At 42.9% G+C, this 25108-nt stretch overlaps 1 protein-coding gene across 5 annotated transcripts in view; it reads right to left on the reverse strand.

Moving 5' to 3' along the window:
* Window positions 1-25108, reverse strand: part of abcd3a (ATP-binding cassette, sub-family D (ALD), member 3a) — a 142735-nt gene that overhangs the window by 86507 nt on the left and 31120 nt on the right. For all 5 annotated transcript variants that reach the window (XR_013305710.1, XM_077623774.1, XM_077623775.1 and 2 more), the window contains 2 exons: window positions 20997-21120; window positions 7921-7977 (listed from right to left, as the gene is read on the reverse strand). Coding sequence is in view for 4 of the 5 variants with exons in the window: in XM_077623774.1 (XP_077479900.1) it covers window positions 7921-7977; window positions 20997-21120 (181 nt within the window). In the remaining variant the exon portion in view is untranslated. The remainder of the gene's footprint in view (window positions 1-7920; window positions 7978-20996; window positions 21121-25108) is intronic.

Raw genomic sequence — 25108 nt, forward strand, 5'->3', positions numbered from 1 at the left:
AATAGTGGCATAACTAGCCCGGCCCTGCCTCCTACTCTTCATAAAGCTGTGTCGGCTTTGGCAAATGCTCGAACAACAGTGCAAGCAGACACGTTAGTCCAAGCGGCCACAATCAATTCGCAAATAGTGGCGTAACTAGCCTGCCGCTGCCTGCCACCCTTTGTAAAGCTGTGTTCGCCACCTATCATCCATTGTTCCCATGCGGCTCGCAACTTTGCTTTGAACGCCCGGTTGATGCCGATGTCCAGCAGCTGGAGTTCTTTAGTTAAGCCTCCGGGAATGACGGCAAACTCAGAGTTCATTTTCGTGACTTGGTTTTTCACCGCTGCTGCGAGATGGGCACGTGCAAATCAACTCAGCTTCTTCCTCTTGACTTGGCAAAGGTCCTTCTCCTGCTTCCTCCATTTGCTAACCATTGATTCGTTGATCTAAAACTCCCTCGCGGCTGCTCTATTCCCATGTTCCCCTGCATAATTGATGGCTTGAAGTTTGAACTGGGCTTCGTAAGCGTGTCCATTTGTATTATATTCATTTTTGGGGGGCCTTAGAAACCAAACGAAAATTGTTTTGTAATTAACACATGCCCACACTATATACGGGTACCTTGTAGGAGCGTGCCTTTAGCGTCTGACCCCACCCACGTCCGCTTTCTCTTTATATAAGAAGCGTGTCGACAAGAAGTGCTCTGTCAGGCTTTAGAGCTTACACATGGCGCTCTGCATTATAAGGCGCCCTGTCTATTTTGGAGAAAATTTAAGACTTTTTAGTGCGCATTATAGTCGTGAAAATATGGTATATATAAAAAACTAGTGTTAAAACGCATGGAAACAAGAGAAAGCTACCGGGATGCAACATAGAGTTAGCACACAAACATGAGCACACATTTAATAAATACAGCATTAAGAATTCAAACAATAACATAAATCAACAACAAGCATTGAAGTTTTATGATTTCTGTAAAATGTAATTTTACACCCATTTTATCTCTTACCTGCTTCTGCAGTGATGGATGACGAACATTTTGGAAAAAAAACTACGGAAATGATTGCCTTCGAGGACTTTTAATAATGTTTCTAAAATGCACAAGACAAACGTCGTCAAAGCGGGCAAGACTCATGAACACTTTTTCAGGATGTTTTTTCCACAAAGTCGGAAAGTTCGTTTCTCCCCCGTTTTTTTTTCTTTTCTGATCTGTGCTGTTGGGATGGTGGCTGCCTCCTCCTCGGCTGCCTTCTCGTTGAATTAATAATAATCGGACATAGGCCCTGTCGTCATCATCAACAACAAAAGCCTAATTGTCATCACACTCAGAAACTGCGTAAGACGAAATTGGTAGTGCTTATCCATAAAGTGCGTTTTCTCGGCAAAAGACCGAAATAAGTGATAATTTCAGACTCGTTATTTGCCATTCTGACGTTATGGATACATCGCATCACCCCCCGAGCGGATCACTTACCTCTCCCTGTCTTTCACTTACCTTCAGTCAGCCAGTAGAAGGCAGATCACCGCCCAAACATCTTTTCATATTACCTCACCCCTAAGTTATTACACAGAAGGCATTGTGTGTTGTGTTACCGCAAGTTTAGAGTCCTGATGGATGTGGGGAAAAACTGTCCTTAAGCCTATTTGTCCGTACTTTGTGGGACCTATAGCGTCTGCCAGAGGGCAGCAGCTGGAACAGATTGTGACCAGTGTGGTAGGGGTCCCCGATGATGTTCCTGGCTCTGCTGAGGTAACGAGGGCTGGCAATGTCTTCCAATGAGGGCAGAGAGCAGCCGACAATCCTCTGGGCAGTGTTAATCACTTTCTGCATGGCCTTTTTGTCTGCCGCCGTGCTTCCAGCGTACCACACTGTGATGCAGTACGCCAGGATGCTCTCTACAGTGGTTCTATAGAAGGTTATCAGAAGCTTGGTGTCCAAGTTGTTCCTCCTGAGTACCCTGAGGAAATGGAGTCGTTTCTGGGCCTTCTTCACTACTGCCGTGGTGTTTGTAGAGCAAGAGAGCTTATCCGTGACGTGGACCCTCAGGAATTTAAAGGACTGGACCCTGTGTACACATACTCCATTTATGAGGAGTGGGGCCAGATCTGTGCGGTGTTTGCGAAAGTCCAGGATTGTTTCTTTAGTTTTCGTGGTGTTTAGTGTGAGATTGTTCACCGAGCACCACGAAGACAGTTTGTTGATGTTGGGGTTATTCTGGGAAATTATTATATATGTGTGCATTAATCATTTACGTATGTGTGGAATATTAATCATTATATGTATATGTGAAACATTAATCATTATAAGCAGACGAAAGCTCAGTATAACGGTTACCAAGGATACTTCCCCCTGCAGCTGGCCCTGAGGACATTTAATTGTTTTGCCCTATTCCGAGGACTATTGACCCGACAGATCACCCAGTCCCGGGCCGAGGACTGTTGATCTGAGTTCGCAATGAAGATCTGTGAAGGACTCTTAAATTGCTTTGACTTGGATTCCGGAGCAGATGGCGATAATCGAATCACTTTCCGAAAATACTCGCATATTATTTTAAAAAAGTGTTGCTCGTTTCACCTTTTATGGAAATTGTTTTGCTAACTTGTGCAAATTCTTACGCAGTTGTTTTTGGTTTCCGACCTGATATGCAATTGTTGTTGCAGTGTTTTTTGACCTTAATTGTGTTATTCGGTTAGTTTATGCAATTGGATTGAATAGATAACCTTGTAATTGTTTTGATTTGATGTCTTAAATGGGCAGGAGAGAATTAGGTCCTTTAGAATGATCCGTGGCGAGAACGAGCCAGAATGGATTCTCACTTGCAAGATAACGCTGGAGATGTGCCCGATGCCTTCCTTGTATTGTTTTATATTATATTAAAGTATATCTAATAATGAACCTATCAGTTGACCTCATCTCTGTAGGCCAACTCATCCCCTCCTGAGATGAGTCTGACCACAGTGGTGTCCTCGGCAAATTTGATGATGGAGTTAGACTGGTGGGTTGGTGTACAGTCGTATGTGTACAGGGAGTAGAGAAGAGGAATTACTACACAGCCTTGAGGGGAGCCAGTGCTCAGAGTAATGGAGGAAGAGAGGGGGGGACCAAGTCTAACAGTTTGTGGTCGGTTGATTAAGAAGTTCTTTATCCAGCAGCAGATGGAAGAGGATAGTCCAAGGTGGGAGATTTTGTCAGTCAGAATGTCCGGTTTTATAGTGTTGAAGGCTGGGCTATAGTCAATGAAAAGCATCCTCACGTAATTCCCATGGTGTTCCAGGTGGCTCAGTGCTGTGTGTAGAGCAATGGCGATAGCATCCTCAGTGGACCTGTTTGCTCTATAAGCAAACTGGTGAGGGTCAACTGAGGGAGGGATTGTATTCCTGATATGGCGGGCTACCAACTTTTCAAAGCACTTCATGATCACAGGCGTGAGTGCAACAGGCCTATAATCATTCATGCTGTCAATGGTTGGCTTTTTGGGGACAGGGATAATGGTGGCAGATTTCTGGCAGGATGGAATGATGGATTGTTGCAGGGAACAATTGAAAATTTTTGTGAAAACTCCAGCCAGCTGGTCAGCACAGGCTTTGAGCACCTTCCCAGGTACTCCGTCAGGGCCAGCAGCCTTCCTGGTGTTCACAGACCGCATTACCAGTCTCACTTCCTTGTTTAATTCCTCATGTATTGCCGAGCGTTGCATTTAGTCATGCAACCGTTTTGGTGCACATCAACCAACTAACTCGTCAACGTCCTTATTACTGACAACACGGCCCATCGCCTGCCCCCCAGCACAATTTATCCCACCGAAGGCTGCGGTTCAGGTCGAGGCAGTCTGCCACAGCTTCCCCAATCATAAATAGGTTTAAGCAGGGGTTAAAGAAAACATACGGTTGTTGTGAGACACCCAATGAGAGCCCAGTATATGGTAGTGAGCTTCTAAAGCGAGAATCAATGCATCCGCGACACGATTTCAAGATAAAATAACGGATTATGAATGCATGTACTTTTTTGAGGTTTTCGTAACTTGGATATTTTTCTTATCTCGAGGCACTCATTTGCATATAAAAGCATTTGGTGGTTGACTAAATACTTATTTGCCCCATTGTATATGTATGTATATATGTGTATATATATATATATATATATATATATATATATGTATATATATGTATATATATGTATATATATTTATATATGTATATGTATACAGTTGTGGTCAAATGTTTACATACACTTGTGAAGAACATAATGTCATGCTCTCTTGAGTTTCCAGTTATTTCTACAACTCTGATTTTTCTATGATAGAGTGATTGGAACAGATACTTCTTTGTCACAAAAACATTCAAGAAGGTTGGTTCTTTTATGACTTTATTATGGGTTAACAGAAAAAGTGATCAAATCTGCTGGGTCAAAAATATACATACAGCAACGCGAATTAGGAATTTTGGGGACTTAAGAAGTTGTGTCAGTGAAATGAGCTTCATAGCATGGCCTCTTAACTTATTGTGAGTGATTATGAGTGACTACAAATGGTGACCTCTCTGAGGCCATTTAAATAGGGCTCATTGGATACAAACGCCCACAAACGGTACAATGGGAAAGTCAAAGGAGCTCAGCATGGATCTGAAAAAGCGAATCCTTGACTTGAACAAGTCAGGAAAGTCACTTGAAGCCATTTCAAAGCAGCTGCAGGTCCCAATGGCAAATTGCAAACAATTGTTTGTAAGTATAAAGTGCATGGCACTGTTTTGTCACTGCCACGATCAGGAAGAAAATGCAAGCTATCACCTGCTGCTGAGAGAAAATTGGTCAGGAGGGTGAAGATTCAACCGATAATCACCAAAAAGCAGATCTGCCAAGAATTAGAAGCTGCTGGAACACAGGTGTCAGTGTCCACAGTCAAGCGTGTTTTGCATCTCCATGGACTGAGAGGCTGCCGTGCAAGGAAGCCCTTGCTCAAAAAGCTGCACTTTAAGGCTCGACTGAAGTTTGCTGCTGATCACATGGACAAAGATAAGAGCTTCTGGAGGAAAGTTTTCTGGTCAGACGAAACAAAAATTGAGCTGTTTGGCCACAATGCCCAGCAATATGTTTGGAGGAGAAAAGGTGAGGCCTTTAACCGCAAGTACACCATGCCTACCGTCAAGCACGGTGGTGGTAGTATTATGCTGTGGGGCTGTTTGCTGCCAATGGAACTGGTGCTTTACAGAGAGTAAATGGGATAATGAAGAAGGAGGATTACCTTCAAATTATTCAAGATAACCTAAAGTCATCAGCCCGAAGATTGGGTCTTGGGCGCAGTCGGGTGTTCCAACAGGACAATGACCCTAAACACACATCAAAAGTGGTAATGGAATGGCTAAATCAGGCTAGAATTAAGGTTTTCGAATGGCCTTCCCAAAGTCCTGACTTAAACCCCATTGAAAACTTGTGGACAATCCTGAAGAAACAAGTCCATGTCAGAAAGCCATCAAATTTAACTGAACTGCACCAATTCTGTCAAGAGGAGTGGTCAAAGATTTAACCAGAAGCCTGCCAGAAGCTTGTGGATGAATACCAAAAGCGCCTAATTGAAGTGAAAATGGCCAAGGGACATGTTACCAAATATTAGCGCTGCGGTATGTATATTTTTGACCCAGCAGATTTGATCACTTTTTCCTGTTCACCCATAATAAAGTCATAAAAGAACCAAACTTCATGAATGTTTTTGTGACAAAGAAGTATCTGTTCCAATCACTCTATCAGAAAAAAATCAGAGTTGTAGAAATAACTAGAAACTCAAGAGAGCCATGACATTGTTCTTCACAGGTGTATGTAAACTTTTTACCACAACTGTGTGTGTGTGTGTGTGTATATGTGTTTGGATTGGATTGGATAACTTTATTCATCCCGTATTCGGGAAATTTCGTTGTTCCAGTGGCAAGAGGGTGAGGATGCAGGAATAGGAAAGGCATTTTAGACATAAATAGATAGGTAATAAGTAGGTCAAGAAATAAATACATGAATAAATATATAATTATATAAGCGTGTTGCTTAGCACATATATACATACATACATACACATAAATGTACATGCATGCATACGGTAGGTCTTAACACAGCCATTTTTTTGTTAAAGAGCCTGACAGCTGATGGGAGGAAGGATCTGCGGAAGCGCTCCTTCCTGCAATGAGGGTGCCGCAGTCTATTGCTAAAGGAGCTTCGGAGGGACTCCACAGACTCATGCAGGGGGTGGGAGGTGCTGTCCATGATGGACATCATCCTGGTCAGCATCCTCCACTCTCCCACTTCCTCCACAGAGTCCAAAGGACAGCCCAGAACAGAGCTGTCCTTTGGACTCTGTGGAGGAAGTGGGAGAGCGGTGTATGTGTGCATGTGTGCATGTGTTTGTGTGTATGTATGTATGTATTCATGTATTTATTTATTAACTTACTTATTACCTATCTATTTATGTCTAAAATGCCTTTCCTATTTCTGCATCCTCACCCTCTTGCTACTGTGACAACGAAATTTCCCGAATACGGGATGAATAAAGTTATCCAATCCAATCCATGTGTGTGTGTGTATGTATGTATGTATATATGTGTGTATATATATTTATATATATATATACATTTTTACTGTAAATAGTTGGAAAAAACTGCTTGATTTCTTTTTTTTTTTTTTTTGTAGTTTTGATACAAAATGCCTATATACAGTGGGGCAAATAAGTATTTAGTCAACCACCAATTGTGCAAGTTATCCCACTTGAAAAGAGAACAGGCCTGCAATAGTCAACATGGGTAAAAAAACAGAAAATCCCATTGTTGATTTTTAAAGAATTTATTTGCAAATCATGGAGGAAAATAAGTATTTGGTCAATACCAAAAGTTCATCTCAATACTTTGTTATGTACCCTTTGTTGGCAATAACGGCGGCCAAACGGTTTCTGTAACTCTTCACAAGCTTTTCACACACTGTTGCTGGTATTTTGGCCGATTCTTTCATGCAGATCTCCTCTAGAGCAGTGATGTTTTGGGGCTGTCGTTGAAAAACACAGACTTTCAACTCCCTTCACAGATTTTCTATAGTGTTGAGATCTGGAGACTGGCTAGACCACCCCTGGACCTTGAAATGGTTCCTACGAAGCCACTCCTTTGTTGCCCTGGCTGTGTGTTTGAGATCATTGTCATGCTGAAAGACCCAGCCACGTCTCATCTTCAATGTCCTTGCTGGTGGAAGGAGATTTTCACTCGAAATCTCTCGATACATGGCCCAATTCCTTCTTTCCACACAGATCAGTCGTCCTGGTCCCTTTGCAGAAAAACAGCCCCAAAGCATGTTTCCACCCCCATGCTTCACAGTGGGTATGGTGTTCTTCGGATGCAATTCAGTATTCTTTCGCCTCCGAACACGAGAACCTGTGTTTCTACCAAAAAGTTCTATTTTGGTTTCATCTGACCATAACACATTCTCCCAGTCCTCTTTTGGATCATCCAAATGCTCTCTAGCGAACCGCAGACGGGCCTGGATGGATACTGGCTTCAGCAGGGGGACACGAATCCTCCATCCATCTGAGATTCATCCTACCGGCGGACCCTCCTCTTTTGTACCCCGGAATATACCTTCCGGGGAGGCTGAGGAGTGTGATTCCCCGATAATTGGAACACACCCTCCGGTCCTGACGGCATCCCTTACCACCGGTGCCCACCAGCGGGTTCTGGGGTTGCCGCCACGACAGGCACCGACCACCTTGCGGCCCCAACTCCGGTCTGCCGCCTCAGTAATAGAAGCGCGGAACATGGTCCATCCAGACTCCATGTTCCCTGCCTCACATGCAACTAATGAAATAAAATTACATTAAATGCTGATTTCTCTGTCATTCATAATTAATGCAAAGCCCAAATGAGCAAAAAATAAATACTTCCAATGACCTTTGAAATATAAAAAGAACAACATACCTGAGCTCCAATAGCACTTGTCAGCTTGAAGATGTACAAACCAATATCCAGTAAAGGCTACAGAAAAAAAAAGTTCAATGTTTGTCAACAATACACTTTGTAAAAGCACATATTATAAATGAAAATAATAAATAGATAGAAACAATACAGGAGAGTAAAAAATAGAAGATGAGTGAGTACACCACAATCCCCATCTGTTCAACCATTTAAACTCTATCCATATCTGTAGTCTGAGGTGCAAGGCCTTGAACTGCAAGTGGGTGTGTCCCCCCCCAGAAATTGGTGGTGTTTACATAGGCACTTCATTTAATGTATAGGGTCTCCAAACCGGTTCTCAAAGGCAGCTGTGGTTCCCGACCGATTGACATAGACAGTATAAACAAAAGGTGTTTCTGCTAAAATCATCAGAATCATACTGCAATCAACCAAGTACTTTCTAAAACACCTGATAGGTGAAAAGGTGCCCTCTTGTTCAATTTGATGGAAATCCTACTTCTACCTTTGTGGAATAGTTTGGAGACACTTGATTTAGTGTGACATTAAAACGGATTATAGTATTTATTCATTTATTTTTAAAAAATATTTAAAAGAAAAACTGGCAGAGCAGCCTCGATGAGATTCAAATAAATATTTTTGATAACAAAAGTAAGAATTATTACAGAACAAATCTAACTTGGAGAGCAAGGGCAGTCAAACCGTCTTTGCTAAAGATCTACTTTTCAAGGAGCCAATCTCTTGCGATCTACTTTTTTTCTGGGCTACCATAAGCAATTATGTGGGTTGATATACATTTCATCACTGTATGAGCCAATATTGTGATTCCTCTTTCCGATTCATATTTTGCGTATTCAATATACATTGCAGGGTTGTTGTTTTTTAAAGCATTGTTTCATTGTAAGTTGTGAGAATGTTTTGCAGTGTGGCAAACAAAGGCATGTGATTGGTTCGACTTTCTCATCCTACTGAATGTATAATTGTCTTAAAATTTGAAAAAAAGAAGCCCCTGCTGCCAACTCATTATAGCGACAACGCTGCGTGCAGTTCAGTCATTCAGTATGATGAGAAAGTGTCTTTCACCGTGGGTGTGCACGCTCATGTTTGACATGGCGACTCACTGGATTTCAACTGTAAACACAGGACCACCGTGCCACCGACGGGACAAGCATTCGATAAACAGTCCCAGCACCGAACTCCCACTTCTTTTTCAGTTTATTTCACCATCGTGTCACACAAATCAGTGATGTATTTTAAGATCTCGAAAATATACGTGAATGTCTTGGATATGTTTGTGAAACTTGAAAACATGTGGCAATTCTGATGTATTTGTGTGAATATTTTTGAAACAAATAACTCCCTAGAGTTGGCGCCACAGCAGCGAGGGGCAATCGGTTTGAGCTTGAGCGGAGAACAGTTTTCCCCCTTTCTTGTCTTAAAGGACGCAAAATGAACGATGAACCAATGTTTTAGTCGAAAGTGGGTATGACTGGATCAAATGCTATTGTCATGCAATCTATCTGTAGAGCAGGAGTCGGGAACCTTTTTTCCCCGAAGGTCTTAGGGGATCTGCCCTTTCCCCCTGAGACCTGCCTTGATTAAGGTAGGTTGAATGGTTTCAATTTGATTGTAGGTCAGACGGGTTGAGCGGCCACAGCTGAAATACATCATAGTCAGCCTCCTTTAAAAGCACAGTGGACGCACCACCACATCGCCCGATCAACTTGGATTTGTACCTCATCAGTTGTTTTACAAGTTTCTTGCATTTCTGTCATTCCTTTGACTAACGACCTCCCACTTGCTTCTCAAGACTTACTGCGCGCCCCTTGGCAGATACCTTCGCCTAGCTTTCCCCGTCACCTCCAAAGAATAATCTCCCCGACATTTGCATCCCCTGGACGGAACCTCCGACGCCACATACACACACATGCTCACAAGCGGCACTGTTTTAGACAGTGTTGTGATCGCAAATTTGTTCGTTTTAAGAGCCAGGCTTTAAGATTACTGGCAAAGAGATTCAGAGACGGGAGTTCACGTATGGTCATTGGTATTGAGTTCCAGAAGGTGCTTAGGCTGAATGCACTCTTTTTGAAGGGAACTACACAGTCACGGGGCGGCCCGGTGGAGCGAGTGGTTAACGCGTCGGCCTCACAGCTCTGAGGTCCTGGGTTCAAATCCAGGTTGTGTCCATCTGTGGGGAGTATGCATGTTCTCCCCGGGCCTGCGTGGGTTACCTCCGGGTACTCCAGTTTCCTCCCACATTCCAAAAACATGTGTTGGAGTAATCATTATTATAAATGTGTTTGCAATGAATATAAAGCCTTATAATATACATGCTTACTATATTAATCAATATATTTGCTTATTAGGAATAGTAATCCTCATCCTAAATGTGTAACTATATTAAACAATATATATATATATATATATATGTGTTGATCGCTTTCAACGAAGACAAACGCTTACCCCAAGGTCGCTCTCCAGGACAGCTGGCTCCAGCGAGAGATACAAGTTTGCTAGGACATAAACAATACATTGAGTCCTTGCTCCGAGGACTGATTACTGGAAGATACGCCTCAACGCTTTCCCCAGATGCAAGTTCGCAATGAAGATCTGTGAAGGACGCTTAAATTGTTGTTGGTTCAGCGGATGGCTATCAAGCATATTGTTTTAATTTGTGACGCTAGGTTGACGCTAGGTTTGCTTGATTATGGAATTGTTTTGTTTCTTGCTTACGCAATTGGATCGAGTCGATAACCTTGTAATTGTTTTGATTTGAGGCCTTAAATGGGCAGGACATAATGCCACTCGTTAGAATAATCTTGATCGGACGAGCGGCGGGATGTATTCTCTTCTTGCAAGAATTAAATGGTGATGTGACTACAGATGCCTTTTTTATTGAAAGCTCAATTGGAAATACCTAAGGATAAACGTACAATTGGATGAACCTAACAACATGCATGGTAGGCTGATTGGACACTAAATTGCCCCTAGGTAAGTATATGAATGTGCATGGTTGTCCGTCTCCTTGTGCTCTGCGATCGGCTGGCCACCGATTCAGGGTGTCCCCCGCCTCTGGCCCAGAGTCAGCTGGGATAGGCTCCAGCACCCCCCGTGACCCTAATGAGGATAAAGCGGTTCAGAAAATGAGATAAGATGAGACTACGCAGTCATGTCTAGCTAGCCCTTGTTGATGTGTTTGAATTTTTTTGTACAACATCTTGGAGGAGGAGCTATGTGATGGAAGATTTTGTAAACTAAGGGGGCATCTGCATATTTAACAGTATTGTCCCAGTTTAGGCGTTTTATTTTTATATCTGACAATGGTAGCTAGTGCGTTTTTGGTTTTCTGTCCAATACTTTCAGAGCTTGCTTATATACGGTTTCAATTGGTTTTAGTGTTGTCTTGCAGGCGGTCATAGCCATGGAATATGGCAATCAACTTGAAATGTCCTCGACAAAAGTATATTTGTACCAAAGAAGAAACAGCGGTCACAACTCCCCATCAACATCTTCCTTGTGCGCCGAAAACCATGCAAAAGCTCCTCCTGAAGAGTCCATCGATGATACAATATGTTTCAAATCTGACGATAGACTTGGACTAAAGCTCCCAATAACGTTTTTTTTCCAATTTAAATATAGATTTTAAAATACATTGTGCAAACTAAATCTTTACAATATATTATATTAAGGTTATATTCTACTAATTAAGGACCCCAGATAAAGGTACAGATAGCGGTCATTTTATCTTGACCCGCAGAGTAATGTGACATTGAGAGTTTGATTTATTTGATAATGGACAGCACATATTAATGAACAGTCATACCTTTACTTACGAATGCCTCGATGCAAATGAGTGATACGAGATACGAAAAAGATCCAAGTTACGAAATCTCCCAAATAGTAAATGCATTTCCTTATCCATTATTTTATTTTGAATTCCCCTTAAGCAATTAAAAACTACAACTGCAACGTGGCACATATTTACAGTGCACACACACACACACACACATCTAGGGCACACGTAAAAGTCTAAAATGTACTACAAAGTGGACGGCTTTCGGCCCTGGTTGAAAGGGCTCTTGCCACCATCTGGCGGACAAACACGGGTATTACATCTATAACGGCCACGGAGGGAGATATTTTAGCGGTGGAGGGCCCAATTTCCTATGCTTTATTTATTTTAAGACATTGATGAATAATTTCTTTATAATTCTCTCATTTTTGTTTCCTCACATCTTTCATACAAATTGGGACACTGACCCATTTTAAAGGGTTTAGTTGGTAGTTCTGTGAGGACCGTAGAACGAATTAGAGAATTTACATAAAAAGTACACCTAATTATGAAATTTTCAAGTTACGGAAAAAGTTCTGGAACCAATTTATTTCGTAAGTGGAGGTACAACTGTATTTACATATATATGTTCATTAACATGACCATGTATATGTACTTTATTAAATAAATCAAACTCAAATAAAAAATATTCAACTTGCAAGCGGAAGACAAGGACCTGCCGCTGAATTCAGCGCCAAAGAAGAAAAATTCCCCCAAAGAAGGAAAATGGCGACAAAGAAAAAATCCGCCAAATAAGAAAAAATCTTCTGAAGAAGAACGGCCGCACGAAGGAGTTGAATGCAATTAATGTTATTATCAAGTTGTTGTGTAATTCCCTCAATTTTTTCCCCAACTAGAAAAAGGCCCCAATCTTCTCAACGCATGAAAATGTTCAATTTACGAAAAAAGTCTTGAAACCAATTAATTTTATAAGTAGAGGTACGACTGTATTTATATTCATGTTAATGACCATACATGTGTAAATATGTAAGATTGTAGCCAAGGGCTAATTTCCATCTTTAGTCCCTTGTGTAGGTACAAAATAAATTATCATCGTGACCGGACGTTTGGTCGAACGGACGTTTGGTCGACGGACAGTTCGTCGAACGGACGTTTGGTCGAATGGACGTTTGGTCGAACGGACGTTTGGTCGACGGAATCGCCGCCGGACATTTCGTCGAACGGACGTTTCGTCGCCGGATTCGCTCGTTCTCAAATTTATAATCATGAGAGAAAGAGAGATACAGAGAGTTTACTGTTGAAAGCGATCAACCAGGTAATCTCTCGCTCTCAAAATTATAATCATAAGAAGAGAGTGAGTTTGTAATTGCATTGACAATGTAAGAGCATTAATATCTAAATATCTAATATCAAAATTATCAATACGTTGCGTATTATTGACGTGTGTGTACATGTTATTCGTCGCCGGATTCGCTTGCTCGCCCCGCCCCCGGATTCGCTCGTATTGGCGTGTACATGTTTTTCAAACTACGGCCCGCGGGCCATATACGGCCCGTTAGGCTTTTTAATCCGGCATGCCGACGTTGTCCAAATTATAGTAAAAATCAATGACCTCATTCATTTCCCTTTGCCCTGCAATACCGTCGTTTCCCTGATAGATGACGCACTAGTCTAGACCTTTGTTGGAGTGTAACTTGGAGAACAATATGCCACTCATCACTCTCAATTTAAAGACTGCTTTCTTTCGTTGAATAATAATATGTTCTTAATATTGAAAGTAAATTTGAAAATACAGACAATCCCCTACTTACGAACGAGTTACGTTCTGAGCGATTGTTCGTAAGGTGAATTTGTTCGTAAGTTGCTCAGTGCTATATTTTGTATTATAATTGTTGTTTAAGGCCTATATAAGTATATTGAAGGTTTATATAAGTATGTTTAAGGCTTGTATAAGTAACACACAGTATGTACATGTACGTAATAAGATAAATAAAATGAAGTTTAACGTACTTTTGGAAGATGTACTCGATGCTTAAGGAGATGATGTAGGAGGAGGAGGAGGAAGAGGAGGAAGAGGAGGATTTTATATCATGAGAGGGTCTTCGTCGTCGCTGGAATGGGCTTCAAAAGTTACTTCCTCCTCCGTAACTTCAATGTAGGAAGAAGTTGAGGGTCGAGGAGAAGAAGACGAGGGTTGATGAGTATCTTCCTTGGAGGATTTACTAGAAACTGGCCGAAAGAAGCGATCTAACGACGATTGCACAGTTTTCTTCTTTTTTTCATCATAAATGTTGAGGTACCACTGTATGGCATCATTCAATTGATTTGCAACCTTTGTGCAAGGTTCAATATTTGGGTCTTACTGCTCGAAGAGTGCGATGGCTTTATCTATGAGCGAAAACCCCTCAGCCAAGAGTTTCGTCTCAAATTTCTTCATGGGGACAGGCGTTTCTTCTTCCTCCTCCTCCTTGACACATTGCTGAGCCTCCTCCCTCTCACAGCGCCAAGCGTCGGTATTAGCGGCGGAAAGAAGCACTACTCAGAAAAAGGTGCGCAATAAAAAATCGAACTTACAGCATCTCTTTCTGAACATTTTTCGACATATGCCATATGCGCAGACGTGTTCGTATGTACCGTTGTTCGTAACTCGAATGTTCGTAAGTAGGGGAGAGTCTGTATAATTTTCGCTCTGAATTATGTCTTTTTTCTAACATTTCATTTCCCAGGTTTGATAAATTACATTGCGTTTCCAAATACTGTCAAATTTTAGTATCCATTCTGGCCCGCAAGTCAAAAAGTTTGCCCACCCCTGGTATAGACAAACTTGCCTCTTTTATACTATTATTGTCCCAAATTAAACACATTATCAATAAGCTGCCATTGACGGCGGTAGACGTCCCATTCATGTTGACTGAGGTGCAGATGCTATTTCTGTTATTAGAGCTCCATCAAGTGGATATATGGTTCTCCATGGTCTCACCGAACTCCTCCCTTTCCCGCGTTTTTGCCTCGGAGACGACAAGAGCCACGTGCCGCTTGGCCACCAGGTACCCGTCAGCTACCTGCTGAGTCACATAGGCCAAAAGGGCCCAATAGGACTCCTTTCTTAGCCCGGCGGCATCGCTCACCGCTGGTGCCCACCAGCACATTCTGGGATTGCCGCACCGACAGGCACCGACCACGTTGCGGCCGCAGCTCCAGTCTACCGCCTCAGCAATAAGTTCTTAATCCAGCAGCAGATGGAAGAGGATAGTCCAAGGTGGGAGAGTTTGTCAGCCAGAATGTCCAGTATTATAGTGTTGAAGGCTGAGCTATAGTCAATAGTGACCCGCATCCTCAGTAGACCTGTTTGCTCTATAAGCAAACTGGTGGGGGTTAACTGAGGGAGGGATTGTATCCCTGATGTGGCAAGCGACCAAATTTTCAAAGCACTTCATGATCACAGACGTAAGTGCAACAAGCCTATAATCATTCAGGCCGTCAATGGTTGGCTTTTTAGGGACAGGGATAATGGTGGCAGATTTCAGGCAGGATGGGATGATGGATTGTTGCAGGGAACAATTGAAAATCTTTGTGAGACAGCTGGTCAGCACAGGCTTTGAGCACCTTCCCAGGTACTCCGTCAGGGCCAGCAGCCTTCCTGGTGTTCACAGTCCGCAGTACCTGTCTCACTTCATCTTCCTAAAGCTTCAGTACTGCTGCAGGGTGGTGGAGGTGTTGAGACTGAATCCGATTATTATTTTCTGTGAAGTGCTCCTCAATTTTCCTTGTATATGCTGCCTTGGCCTTTTTAATGCCTCTCTTCAGGTCTGCTCGGGCAGCACTGTATTGTAACTTGTCCCCTGACCTGGAGGCGGTGTTACAGCATTTGATGAGTGCCTGTGTCTTACTGGTCATCCAGGGTTTTCTGTTAGGAAAAACCCAGATACGTTTATTACCAGTGACAGTGTCCGTAGTTTTTGATGTAGGAAAGTACAGTGTCTGTGTAGTCCTGGAGGTTGTGATGTTCAAAAAGTTCCCAAATGGTGAGGGAAAAACAGTCCTGCAGCTGAGAAAGGGCGTCCTCAGGCCATGTTTTTAATTATCTTTATTTGTGGCCTTGTTAGCCTCCAGAGTGGGGTGTATGAGGGGGTGAGGGACAGGCAGAGATGGTCGGATCCAGCAAGGTGAGGGAGGGTTGTGGCTCTATAAGCATGTTTGATGTTAGAATAAACATGGTCTAGAGTTTTATCTGCTCTGGTGTGACACTTCACATACTGGATAAACTTGGGCAGAAGTCTTTAAACATGCTTTCTTGAAGTCACCGGCGACAATAGACTCCATTGGGGTGATCAAGCTGCTGTTTGTTTACAGTTGCTAGCAGGAGGCTAAGTGCCGTGCTAACGTTAGCATCCGGTGGGATGTAAACAGCCATTACAATGACAATCGTTAGCTCCCTAGGTAGATAGAAGGGCCTGCACAAAGGAGTACTCTCCAGCACCCCCCCCCCCCCCAAGGACTCCAAAAAGGGTGGGTAATCTGAACTGCTGTTTGGTACATACGCCCAAACAACAGTTAGGTCCCGTCCCCCCACCCGAAGACGGAGAGATGCTACCCTTTCGTCCACCCGGGTAAATTCCGACATGCAGGAACCGAGCCCACACCCGCTCGGCGCCTCTTACCGTGGGGTACTCAGAGTGGTAGTGTCAAACCCCCCTCGATAGGAGTGGTACCGGAACCCAAACTATCCGTAGAAGTGAGCCTGACTGTGTCGAGCCGGAATTTCTCAAACTCACGCACTAGCTCAGGCTCTTTTCCCAACCAGAGAGGTGGCGTTCCACGTCCCATGAGCCTTTTTCTGCAGCCGGGGATCGGACCGCCAAGGAGCCCTCCTTTGGCCGCCGCCCAACTGTCGACGCACCCGACCTCTTTGGCCCCTCTCACAGGAGGTGAGCCCGTGAGCCCATGTGAGGGGGAACCCACTTCGTCTCTTCGAGTTGTGCCCGGCCGGGCAGGTTCCATGGGTGTAGGCCCGGCCACCAGGAACTCTCCATCGCGCCCGTCCTCTGGGCCTGGCTCCAGAGTGGGGCCCTGGTGACCCGCGTCCGGGCGAGGGAAGACGTCGTCCAATAATGTTGCTGATTATAAGGTCTTCTGAGCCATTCTTCGTCTGGTCCCTCAGGAACGGCGATTGGATATGAACCAGCGGTCCCGTGAACCAATACTGGTCCGCAAGCCACTTGGTGCTGGTTCATTCATTTATTCATTTTCTGAACTGCTTTATTTTCACAAGGGTCACGGGGGTGCTGGAGCCTATCCCAACTGACTTTCGGGCACAAAGCAGCATGAGGAGAAAGACAACCATTCACGCTCACACTCATACCTAGGGGTAATTTAGAGTGTCCAACCAGCCTACCACGCATGTCTTTGGAATGTGAGAGGAAAGTGAAGTACCCAGAAGAAACCCACGGAGAACATGCAAACTTCACACAGGTGGACGGACATTGATTTGAACCCAGGACCCAGTAACTATGAGGCCAACGCGCTAACCATTCATCCACCATGCCGCCCTTGGTGCCGGTTCATCAGGGAAATAAATATTAACGTTTTAAAGCTCACCCACACAAGGCACCACAGTGTGGAGATCATGAGCCAATGGCGCGCTGTACCTCAGGGTTGCAAACGATTGTACAAAGGGCCGTAATGGGTGCCGGCTTTCATTCAAACCCTTAAAGAGAACACCTTTTCACCAATCAGGTGTCCTACAAGTGCAATCAGTGGATTGCAGTCAGATGCTTCTTGTTATCTGCAGAAATCTCATTAGTTAAAGTGTCTTTACTGGATCGGTTGCCACAAAAACCTGCACCCACAGCGGCCCTTGAGGCGGTAACGGTTTGCACACCCCTGCTCCGAACCAATCACACCGTAAATATGAACCAACCTGTTTGGCGGAAATTCGCCCAATCTGTCAACACTGCCTACACTCACTCATCGGTGTTTTATACGACAAATGAGTGTTGCAGCTCCAAACAACAAAAAGTGCCGAATTGTGCTTGTTAATATTACAACCTTCAATTTGTTTTATATGAGGCGTGCAAAAACTCCTATTTCTGACAAGACTGCTCTTTTCTTTCTTTTTTAACAAAAAGAGGTGCGTTTTGGGTCACCTCGGCAATCACAGTCTCGGAAAATATAACTTCAATTGCAATGTGGAAGCACAAATGATATTGCAAGGACTTGTCTGCCAGCCTAAAAATATCTGAATTCTGACTGATATTAATTATATTAAGTCCAAGAACACTAATTAAATCATTCCAAATTGTCAGTCATCTTCCTTTCATTGCTATTCTCCTGCTTGTGCTGATTCCAGATTTTTTTCAAATTTAAGCATTTAACCAATCAAATTTCAGCCATTATTTTTTTCCCATGGTCAGAAATCTACCTGAAGGTATTATCAATGATGTCTGCAGACCATGCAGCTTAAAATAAGTGTTGGTAAAACAGTTTCTTTAACCAAATCAGAATTACTTGGAGTTGGAGACACCAAGGCCCTCTAGCAGACGTACGGAAACGTCAGCGTTTTCACACCACATGATTCGATAGTGAGAAAGTACTAGCCACAGCCGCAGAAGCAAATACAGTGGTACCTCGTCATACGACCGTTCGTCACACAATATTCTCGATTTACGACGGAAATTTCGATCGAATAATTCGCCCGTCACGCGATCAAAATTTTGTGATGCAACCAAGCCTTTTTTGCATATCTTTCGTGTATAACAATATCTACGAGCACTGAACTATTAATTCAGACGAGTTCCGACCAGGAAACTCACAACGCGCATGCGCGGGCAAAAAGAGGGCTTTCTGGGTAATGAAGTATACTCGTGCACACAACGCCGATAGGCAATGGCACTCTTTCTCAGAATGAAACTTCATTATCCACAATCAATACGTGGGTAAGCTGAGCTGTTGCATTTCCTGTTATTTTTATTATCTAATACGAGGAGTATTATATTACTTCTCGTTCACTGCTCCTAAGAACATCAGCGGCACTGGCTCGCAATTCCCTCTTTGTAATATTTCTGGTCGCAACTCTCTCTCATAGGCGCCGTTCAAAGCGGCTGCGTTCAGAGCCATTTCAACGAGGGAGTTGCGAGCCGGTCTTTATGAGCAGCGGAGCGATCGCTAAAATGTACTACAAGACTATTTCTTGTTGGCAAGTGGTCGTGGGATATCCTATTGTGAGGACATTTGTGTGAATCATTTTCGGAATATTTTGAAGGGAATACGTAGTACAATAGCAAACAGCCCATCGATAGCGAACGTGAGGGTGGAGGCGTGGCAAACCGCCAACCCAGAAAACGAAGGTAACAAAAGATTACAACAAATTTAGAATTCAGTTTTGTGTTAAGTTACAATAAACGTATGTTTGAGTGTCTGTATATATTAATCCAAGTTAATTTAAATTCGTTTGTTCCGTTTACGAGTGCGTTGTCGTGGAAAAAAACGAACCCTACCCCCCACACCCCCAAACGTCTCCGTCTCCTGTCGGCGAAATCTGCCCAATTTTAGTTAGATTAAACACATTTTATTACTATTAAACCACTAGTTATGTGTTACTTTGTTAATAGATGGCGAATTAGAAGAAATAAAACATTTTTTCCAATCCAATATCCTGTTATTGGTTTTTTCAGCGGGTTGGAACGAATTAATTTGTTTCCCATTCATTTCAATGGGAAACGTCCGCTCGAGTTACGAGAATCTCGTCATACGATCTCAGTCCCGGAACGGATTAAGATCGTATGTCGAGGTACCACTGTATACAGTATTCCCTCGATTTTCGCTGATAATGTAGACCATTCATTATCATAGTAGAAATGTGTAATTTGCATATTCAGATTCTTTGAACAAACACTTTTCACTTGATGTTCATTTAAACTAAACCTCCAATGTTCACATGGAGTAAATTGCTCTTCTTCCAGCAGCAAAAACAAAAGAAAACAGTTGACAGCCATTCCAGGAAAATGAAAACATTTGGCACAGATAAACAACAAAAAACAAAAAGAACAAACTTATCACTCACCTCTATTAGATCTATAAGAGCAACGGGATTGCAATGGAAATTGACTAAGATACATGCATACCTGTCAACCTCGGCCAGTTGCTCGACTTATTAATGATTACAATTTCCCTTATTAAGTGACAATAAACTGTACAAACGTAACGCGGCACGTTTCCGCACATAGGGCACACTTAGAAGTCTAAAATTTTACCCAAAGTGGACGTACTAGTCCCCAATCAGTCGGTGGGCCTTTTGCATGCACTAAATTCTGTAGATGTCGTTGTATGACGCTGACACCTTGACTGTCTGGGTACATTGCTTTCTGACGTGCTGTGTGGAAGGGGAATGCACGTGCGCATATCATGCTTGAAGCATGACAATATTAGCGAGACTGTACGTTTCGTCGAAAGACGTTTGGTCCCCGGACGTTTGGTCGACCGGACGTTTGGTAGAACGGACGTTTGGTCGACCGGACGTTTGGTAGAACGGACATTTGGTAGAACGGGTTCGCATGCAATTGATAGATTTTAACATTGGGTGAATAGGGATTTAATGACTATTATTTAACATTGAGTGAATAGGGTTAGGGTTAAACAAATGAAAGTCTCGTGACTCAAACCTCGGGACTCGCGAACCCGTTCTACCAAACGTCCGGTCGTCCAAACGTCCGGTCGACCAAACGTCCGGTCGACCAAACGTCCGGTCGACCAAACGTCCGGTCGACCAAACGTCCGGTCGACCAAACGTCCGGTCGACCAAACGTCCGGTCGACCAAACGTCCGGTCGACCAAACGTCCGGTCGACCAAACGTCCGGTCGACCAAACGTCCGGTCGACCAAACGTCCGGTCGACCAAACGTCCGGTCGACCAAACGTCCGGTCGACCAAACGTCCGGGGACCAAACGTCTTTCGACGAAACGTCCGAGTACCCAATATTAGCAGTTGACGATGACGTTTTCGTCTGCTACCAGTGAAGGAGACGATCCGGATTAGAGCCAAAATGGGTAAAACAAGATCGGTTTTACAAAAAACGGACTTTAAAAAGAAATCCCATCCAAAAGTTGTAATACGGCGTACACAATTTGAAATTATCAAAATAACGTATAAAATACAGGAAAAACGTTGACAGGTATGTATAATAACATTTACTGAGACAAAATTATTAATTGTGATAGACACAGTTATGAGTAGTTATTCATTTCTTTCTTCTTAATGTAATGCAGATTGTTAACAATGTTGATGTACCTTGCTGAGGTTGGAATAGAGATCGACCACACTATTGCAGAATTTTTCCACGTCCTGGGTGAGTAACTGATCTGCGTTGGCAATTCGGTTGTCCAAGTTACCCATTTTGTAGTATGTGAAGCTCCTGAAAGTTTGGACAAAAGAACACAGGGAATACTAGCAGTATAACCTCTACTGTTATGCAGTTTAAAAAAAAACTATCTTAATTAATTTCCTACCGTTGACAACAATAGACAACCCAGGAGAACCAAAAAGCAGATCTGGCAAGAATTATAAGCTGTTAGAACTCAGTCAAGCGTGTTTTGCAATAGCATGGACTGAGACTCTGCCTTGCAAGAAGGAAGAGTTCCGGGTGTTTTATTTAAAAGTAAGGCTCGATCATGCTGTTAAACAGCTGATCGGAATCTCATTGGAAAAAAAAAGTTATTAGGGCAGTTTGACCCTGCGGCCGTTACCCAGAGTTGCTTAAACGGTTAGATCAGTGGTTCCCAAACTATCTTACCTGACGCCCCCCTTCTTGCTTCCAGTAGACCCGCACGCCCCCCCCCCCCCCCACTTCCTCTTTTGCTCATGTGAACTTATTTTGTTTTATTGCATTTATTTCTTAGCATTGTTCAGGAAAACAGATCTCTGTTAATAGAAAACGGGTTGGACCGTTGGAGTGACTGCTATAATCATATTTTGCATGTATTTAATGGCAGATATTTGTTCTTTGATTTTATTATTCTTATAATCTATTTAAACATTTTTTTTTATCAGATGACTTCACGCCCCCCTTGAATTCTCTTTACGCCTCCCTAGGGGGGCGCGCCCCCCAGTTTGGGAACCACTGGGTTAGATGAAGCCATCGACTGTTGATTAATTGTAACGCCCGTTTGAACGTTATTTCAGGTTTAGCGCGTCGGTAGAATTGAGAGTCACGCTCTACAAATATGCGTCAGGAGGAAACGCACTATTAATCCCGGTTGCGCCCAAAATGAACCATGGTTTCGAGTGAATATTTATATTTTATATTCGGTTGGACCCACCTATGAGTATTCAAGCCAGCTTGAACTTGAGACATCCGTCAAAACATTTGCTGAGAGAACAGACTAACTAATAATGTGCAAATAATATATATATATATATATATTTATATATATATATAATGACTTAAAGAGTTTAGTTTGCTGTGTGCGTAAGTGCTGTGCGCGCACGCGTCTGGGAGAGTGAATGTGTGTGTGCGCGCGATCTTCCTCTGCCCTCTCTGTCTGTCTATTTCCTGTGCTTCCCGTTGCCAGTCGACAGGCAAAGAATTAAGGCATTAAAAATAACAAAACACGCCGAAAAAAACATGCTTCGTACTGTGTGGAAAAACATACTGTTGGAACTCCTTGTGGAAAAACGTTTGAGTGGTCACTTCTGGAACGGTGAACACACATTTTAGTTAGGTTCCACCCAGAAATAGTACAATTTGAGCTAAAAGCATTTTTTGGTTGATATTCTGTTGCAGATTTGTTAGGGAAAGCTGAATTCAGTGCTGTGGTGTTTTCTTTGTGCATGCGGCTCGAGGCTATAAGTCATGTAGAGCAGTGTTAAAATCTCTACATGCGTTCCACTCCAAAAATAAAAGTGGCTGCCGAGTAAGCCAGGGGAGGGAGTATATCGGGGGCGTGACGAATCTCCCCTCCATCACGGAAGTGTTAGGCAGAAGAGAGGAGGGTGCGGTTTTTTTTTGGGGGGGGGGGGGGGAGGCGCTTGAGGGAAAGCTAAATTAACCCTGCGAATACTCAAGCTCTATTGACCAAAGCATTTGAATTGAATGCATTTTGTCTTAACAGTCCATTATCCTGCTTCATATAAACAGACGGTCAGATTTTAATCCGTAATGAAACAGCAGAAAATACCGTATTTACTCGCATATAAGCGTATAAGCCGCACCCGTAAAATTGCCTAAAAATTGTTGAATTTTGTAATTTCTCACATATAAGCCGCCCCAATTTTCACCTCCATAATCATGGTTTTAATTGAGAGTACAAATGTGTTACTTTGAAGGGAAAATCTTGAGAAAAAACATGACGTGGTATTTCTGAGATACTGTATGAATCAAAAGCACATTATTAGGGTCAATATCATAAGGAAGAGGGCGGCCCGTTGGAGCGAGTGGTGAGCGCGTCAGCCTCACAGCTCTGGGGTCCTAGGTTCAAGTCCAGGTCAGTCCACTTGTGTGGAGTTTGCATGTTCTTCCCGGGCCAGCGTGGGTTTGCTCCGGGTACTCCGGTTTCCTCCCACATTCCAAAAAACACGAATGGTAGGCTGACTGGACACTCTAATTTGCCCCTAGGTATGGGTGTAAGTCTGCATGGTTGTCCGTCTCCTTGTGCCCTGCGATCGGCTGGCCGATTCAGGGTGTCCCCTGCCTCTGGGGCGTAGACAACTGGGATTGGCTCCAGCACCCCCGCACCCCTAATGAGGATAAAGCGGTCCAGAAAATGAGATGAGATCATAAGGAAGTTACTATGCCGGTCTTTGGAAATGCAAAATATAAAATTAATCAATTTTCATTTTCTTCTTGGTACTACCTGAATGTCCTGCCAATTTACTGGGATGAGATGGCCTATTGCAGCTTGGCCTGGGTTTGATCCCGTCCGCTAGCGGGAATATGGTGGTTAAAAGACGAAGAGATTCAAAACGGCCAATTAAATGTTTTGCAGGGTTGCCAACCTGCGTTTTTTTTATTATACTCTGGACTTGCCAAATAATGTGCCGACTGTGGTGGGAAGCGCCCTGTTAGCTGCGGCTGCTGATTTGATTGAGACGTGGGAGAGTATTGAAAACATGAACTCCCTCCATGTGAAAATGTGGTGCAAAATGACTGAGGGGCCTGATTAGGCCTATGAGAAAAAAATAGAGGCTGAAACCCCTTTTTCTTGAATGGTCAACTCCACACATTGTACGTTACAAGGCATACGATCAGAGGAGGGAAGTGCTACGTGACTTTGTACATGCGGCCCGCGGGCCGACCGATTGGACGGTGTTAGAAATAGAGCTTGATTATATGCAGTCGTTCAGCGTACCTTGTGTGCCCGAATCACACACGCTACTATTTTTTTTTTTTTGTTGAAGCAAACTTGTGTGTGCGAAAATGGTTTTTGCTATGGGATAAAGTTGTGCTTGCAGCATATTTTGAGATTATGGGGTCTCGGCAAAAAATTGCGGTTGGATACCGGATGAGGAATTAATTTAGCTTATTATGGTAATGGTAGTCTTCTCTAAAATGCATTATTCACAGCTAAAAAGTGACATTTCAAACATGATTCCTCGCTGGGGAGTCATTTGTAAACAGAGCAAAATCAGGAATTTGTGACAGATAAGATGTGTCTGTGAGAGGAGAAATCCTGCTTTTACAGCGAGTCTAAAGCTAACAGTTAGCGGCTAAGAGCGCGCTTCCGTTAAACATTTCAGAATAAGAGCAAAACATGGTCTGCAGGACATGCAGGGTTCTGCGATTACTTTCGCATTTTTTGGATTTTAAACAAAAATGTCTTTCAAGGTGATAGACAATCAGTTTGGTAAAAGATTGGTTTGTTTGGCTTCGAAATTGGGAATAGAGCAAGATAGCCATTTATGACCAATTTGTTGATTTTGAAGGCCTCTTAATTAAAGAAAACTAGCTTTTGGAGGATAAAAGATTATTAATAATGTTTTTGAATGGTTGGTTTGTTCAAAATACTTTAACATAAGATATTAGCTGGTTAGAGAAAAAGGGATAAGAAAATTAACAATATTATGACATTGGTGACAATTTGTGGGTCCTCTATTAAACACTAAAAATTTTCATTAGGAAATGCCTAGTAGAAAGTTTTCTCTAATTTACTTATTGTAGGTTTTAATTGTGGTAACAGTGAGCTACAGAAAATGGCTCTTATCTTAAGTAAACATTGTCTCCTTGGTGAGGGTATCCTTGGGTGGGTTAGGAACATGGGGGTGATTTGCGAATTAGATCTCAAGTATTAAGAATTATTTGGTTGTTAATGATATCTAACATGAAAATAATGCAGAAATTGCATTCATCCAAAAAATTACATAAATTGTACCTGGCTGGTTTAGATAAAATAATTGATTTAGAATAG

This window comes from Stigmatopora argus, chromosome 17 (genome assembly GCF_051989625.1).
Source record: "Stigmatopora argus isolate UIUO_Sarg chromosome 17, RoL_Sarg_1.0, whole genome shotgun sequence".
In the NCBI taxonomy this organism is placed as follows: Eukaryota; Metazoa; Chordata; class Actinopteri; order Syngnathiformes; family Syngnathidae; genus Stigmatopora; species Stigmatopora argus.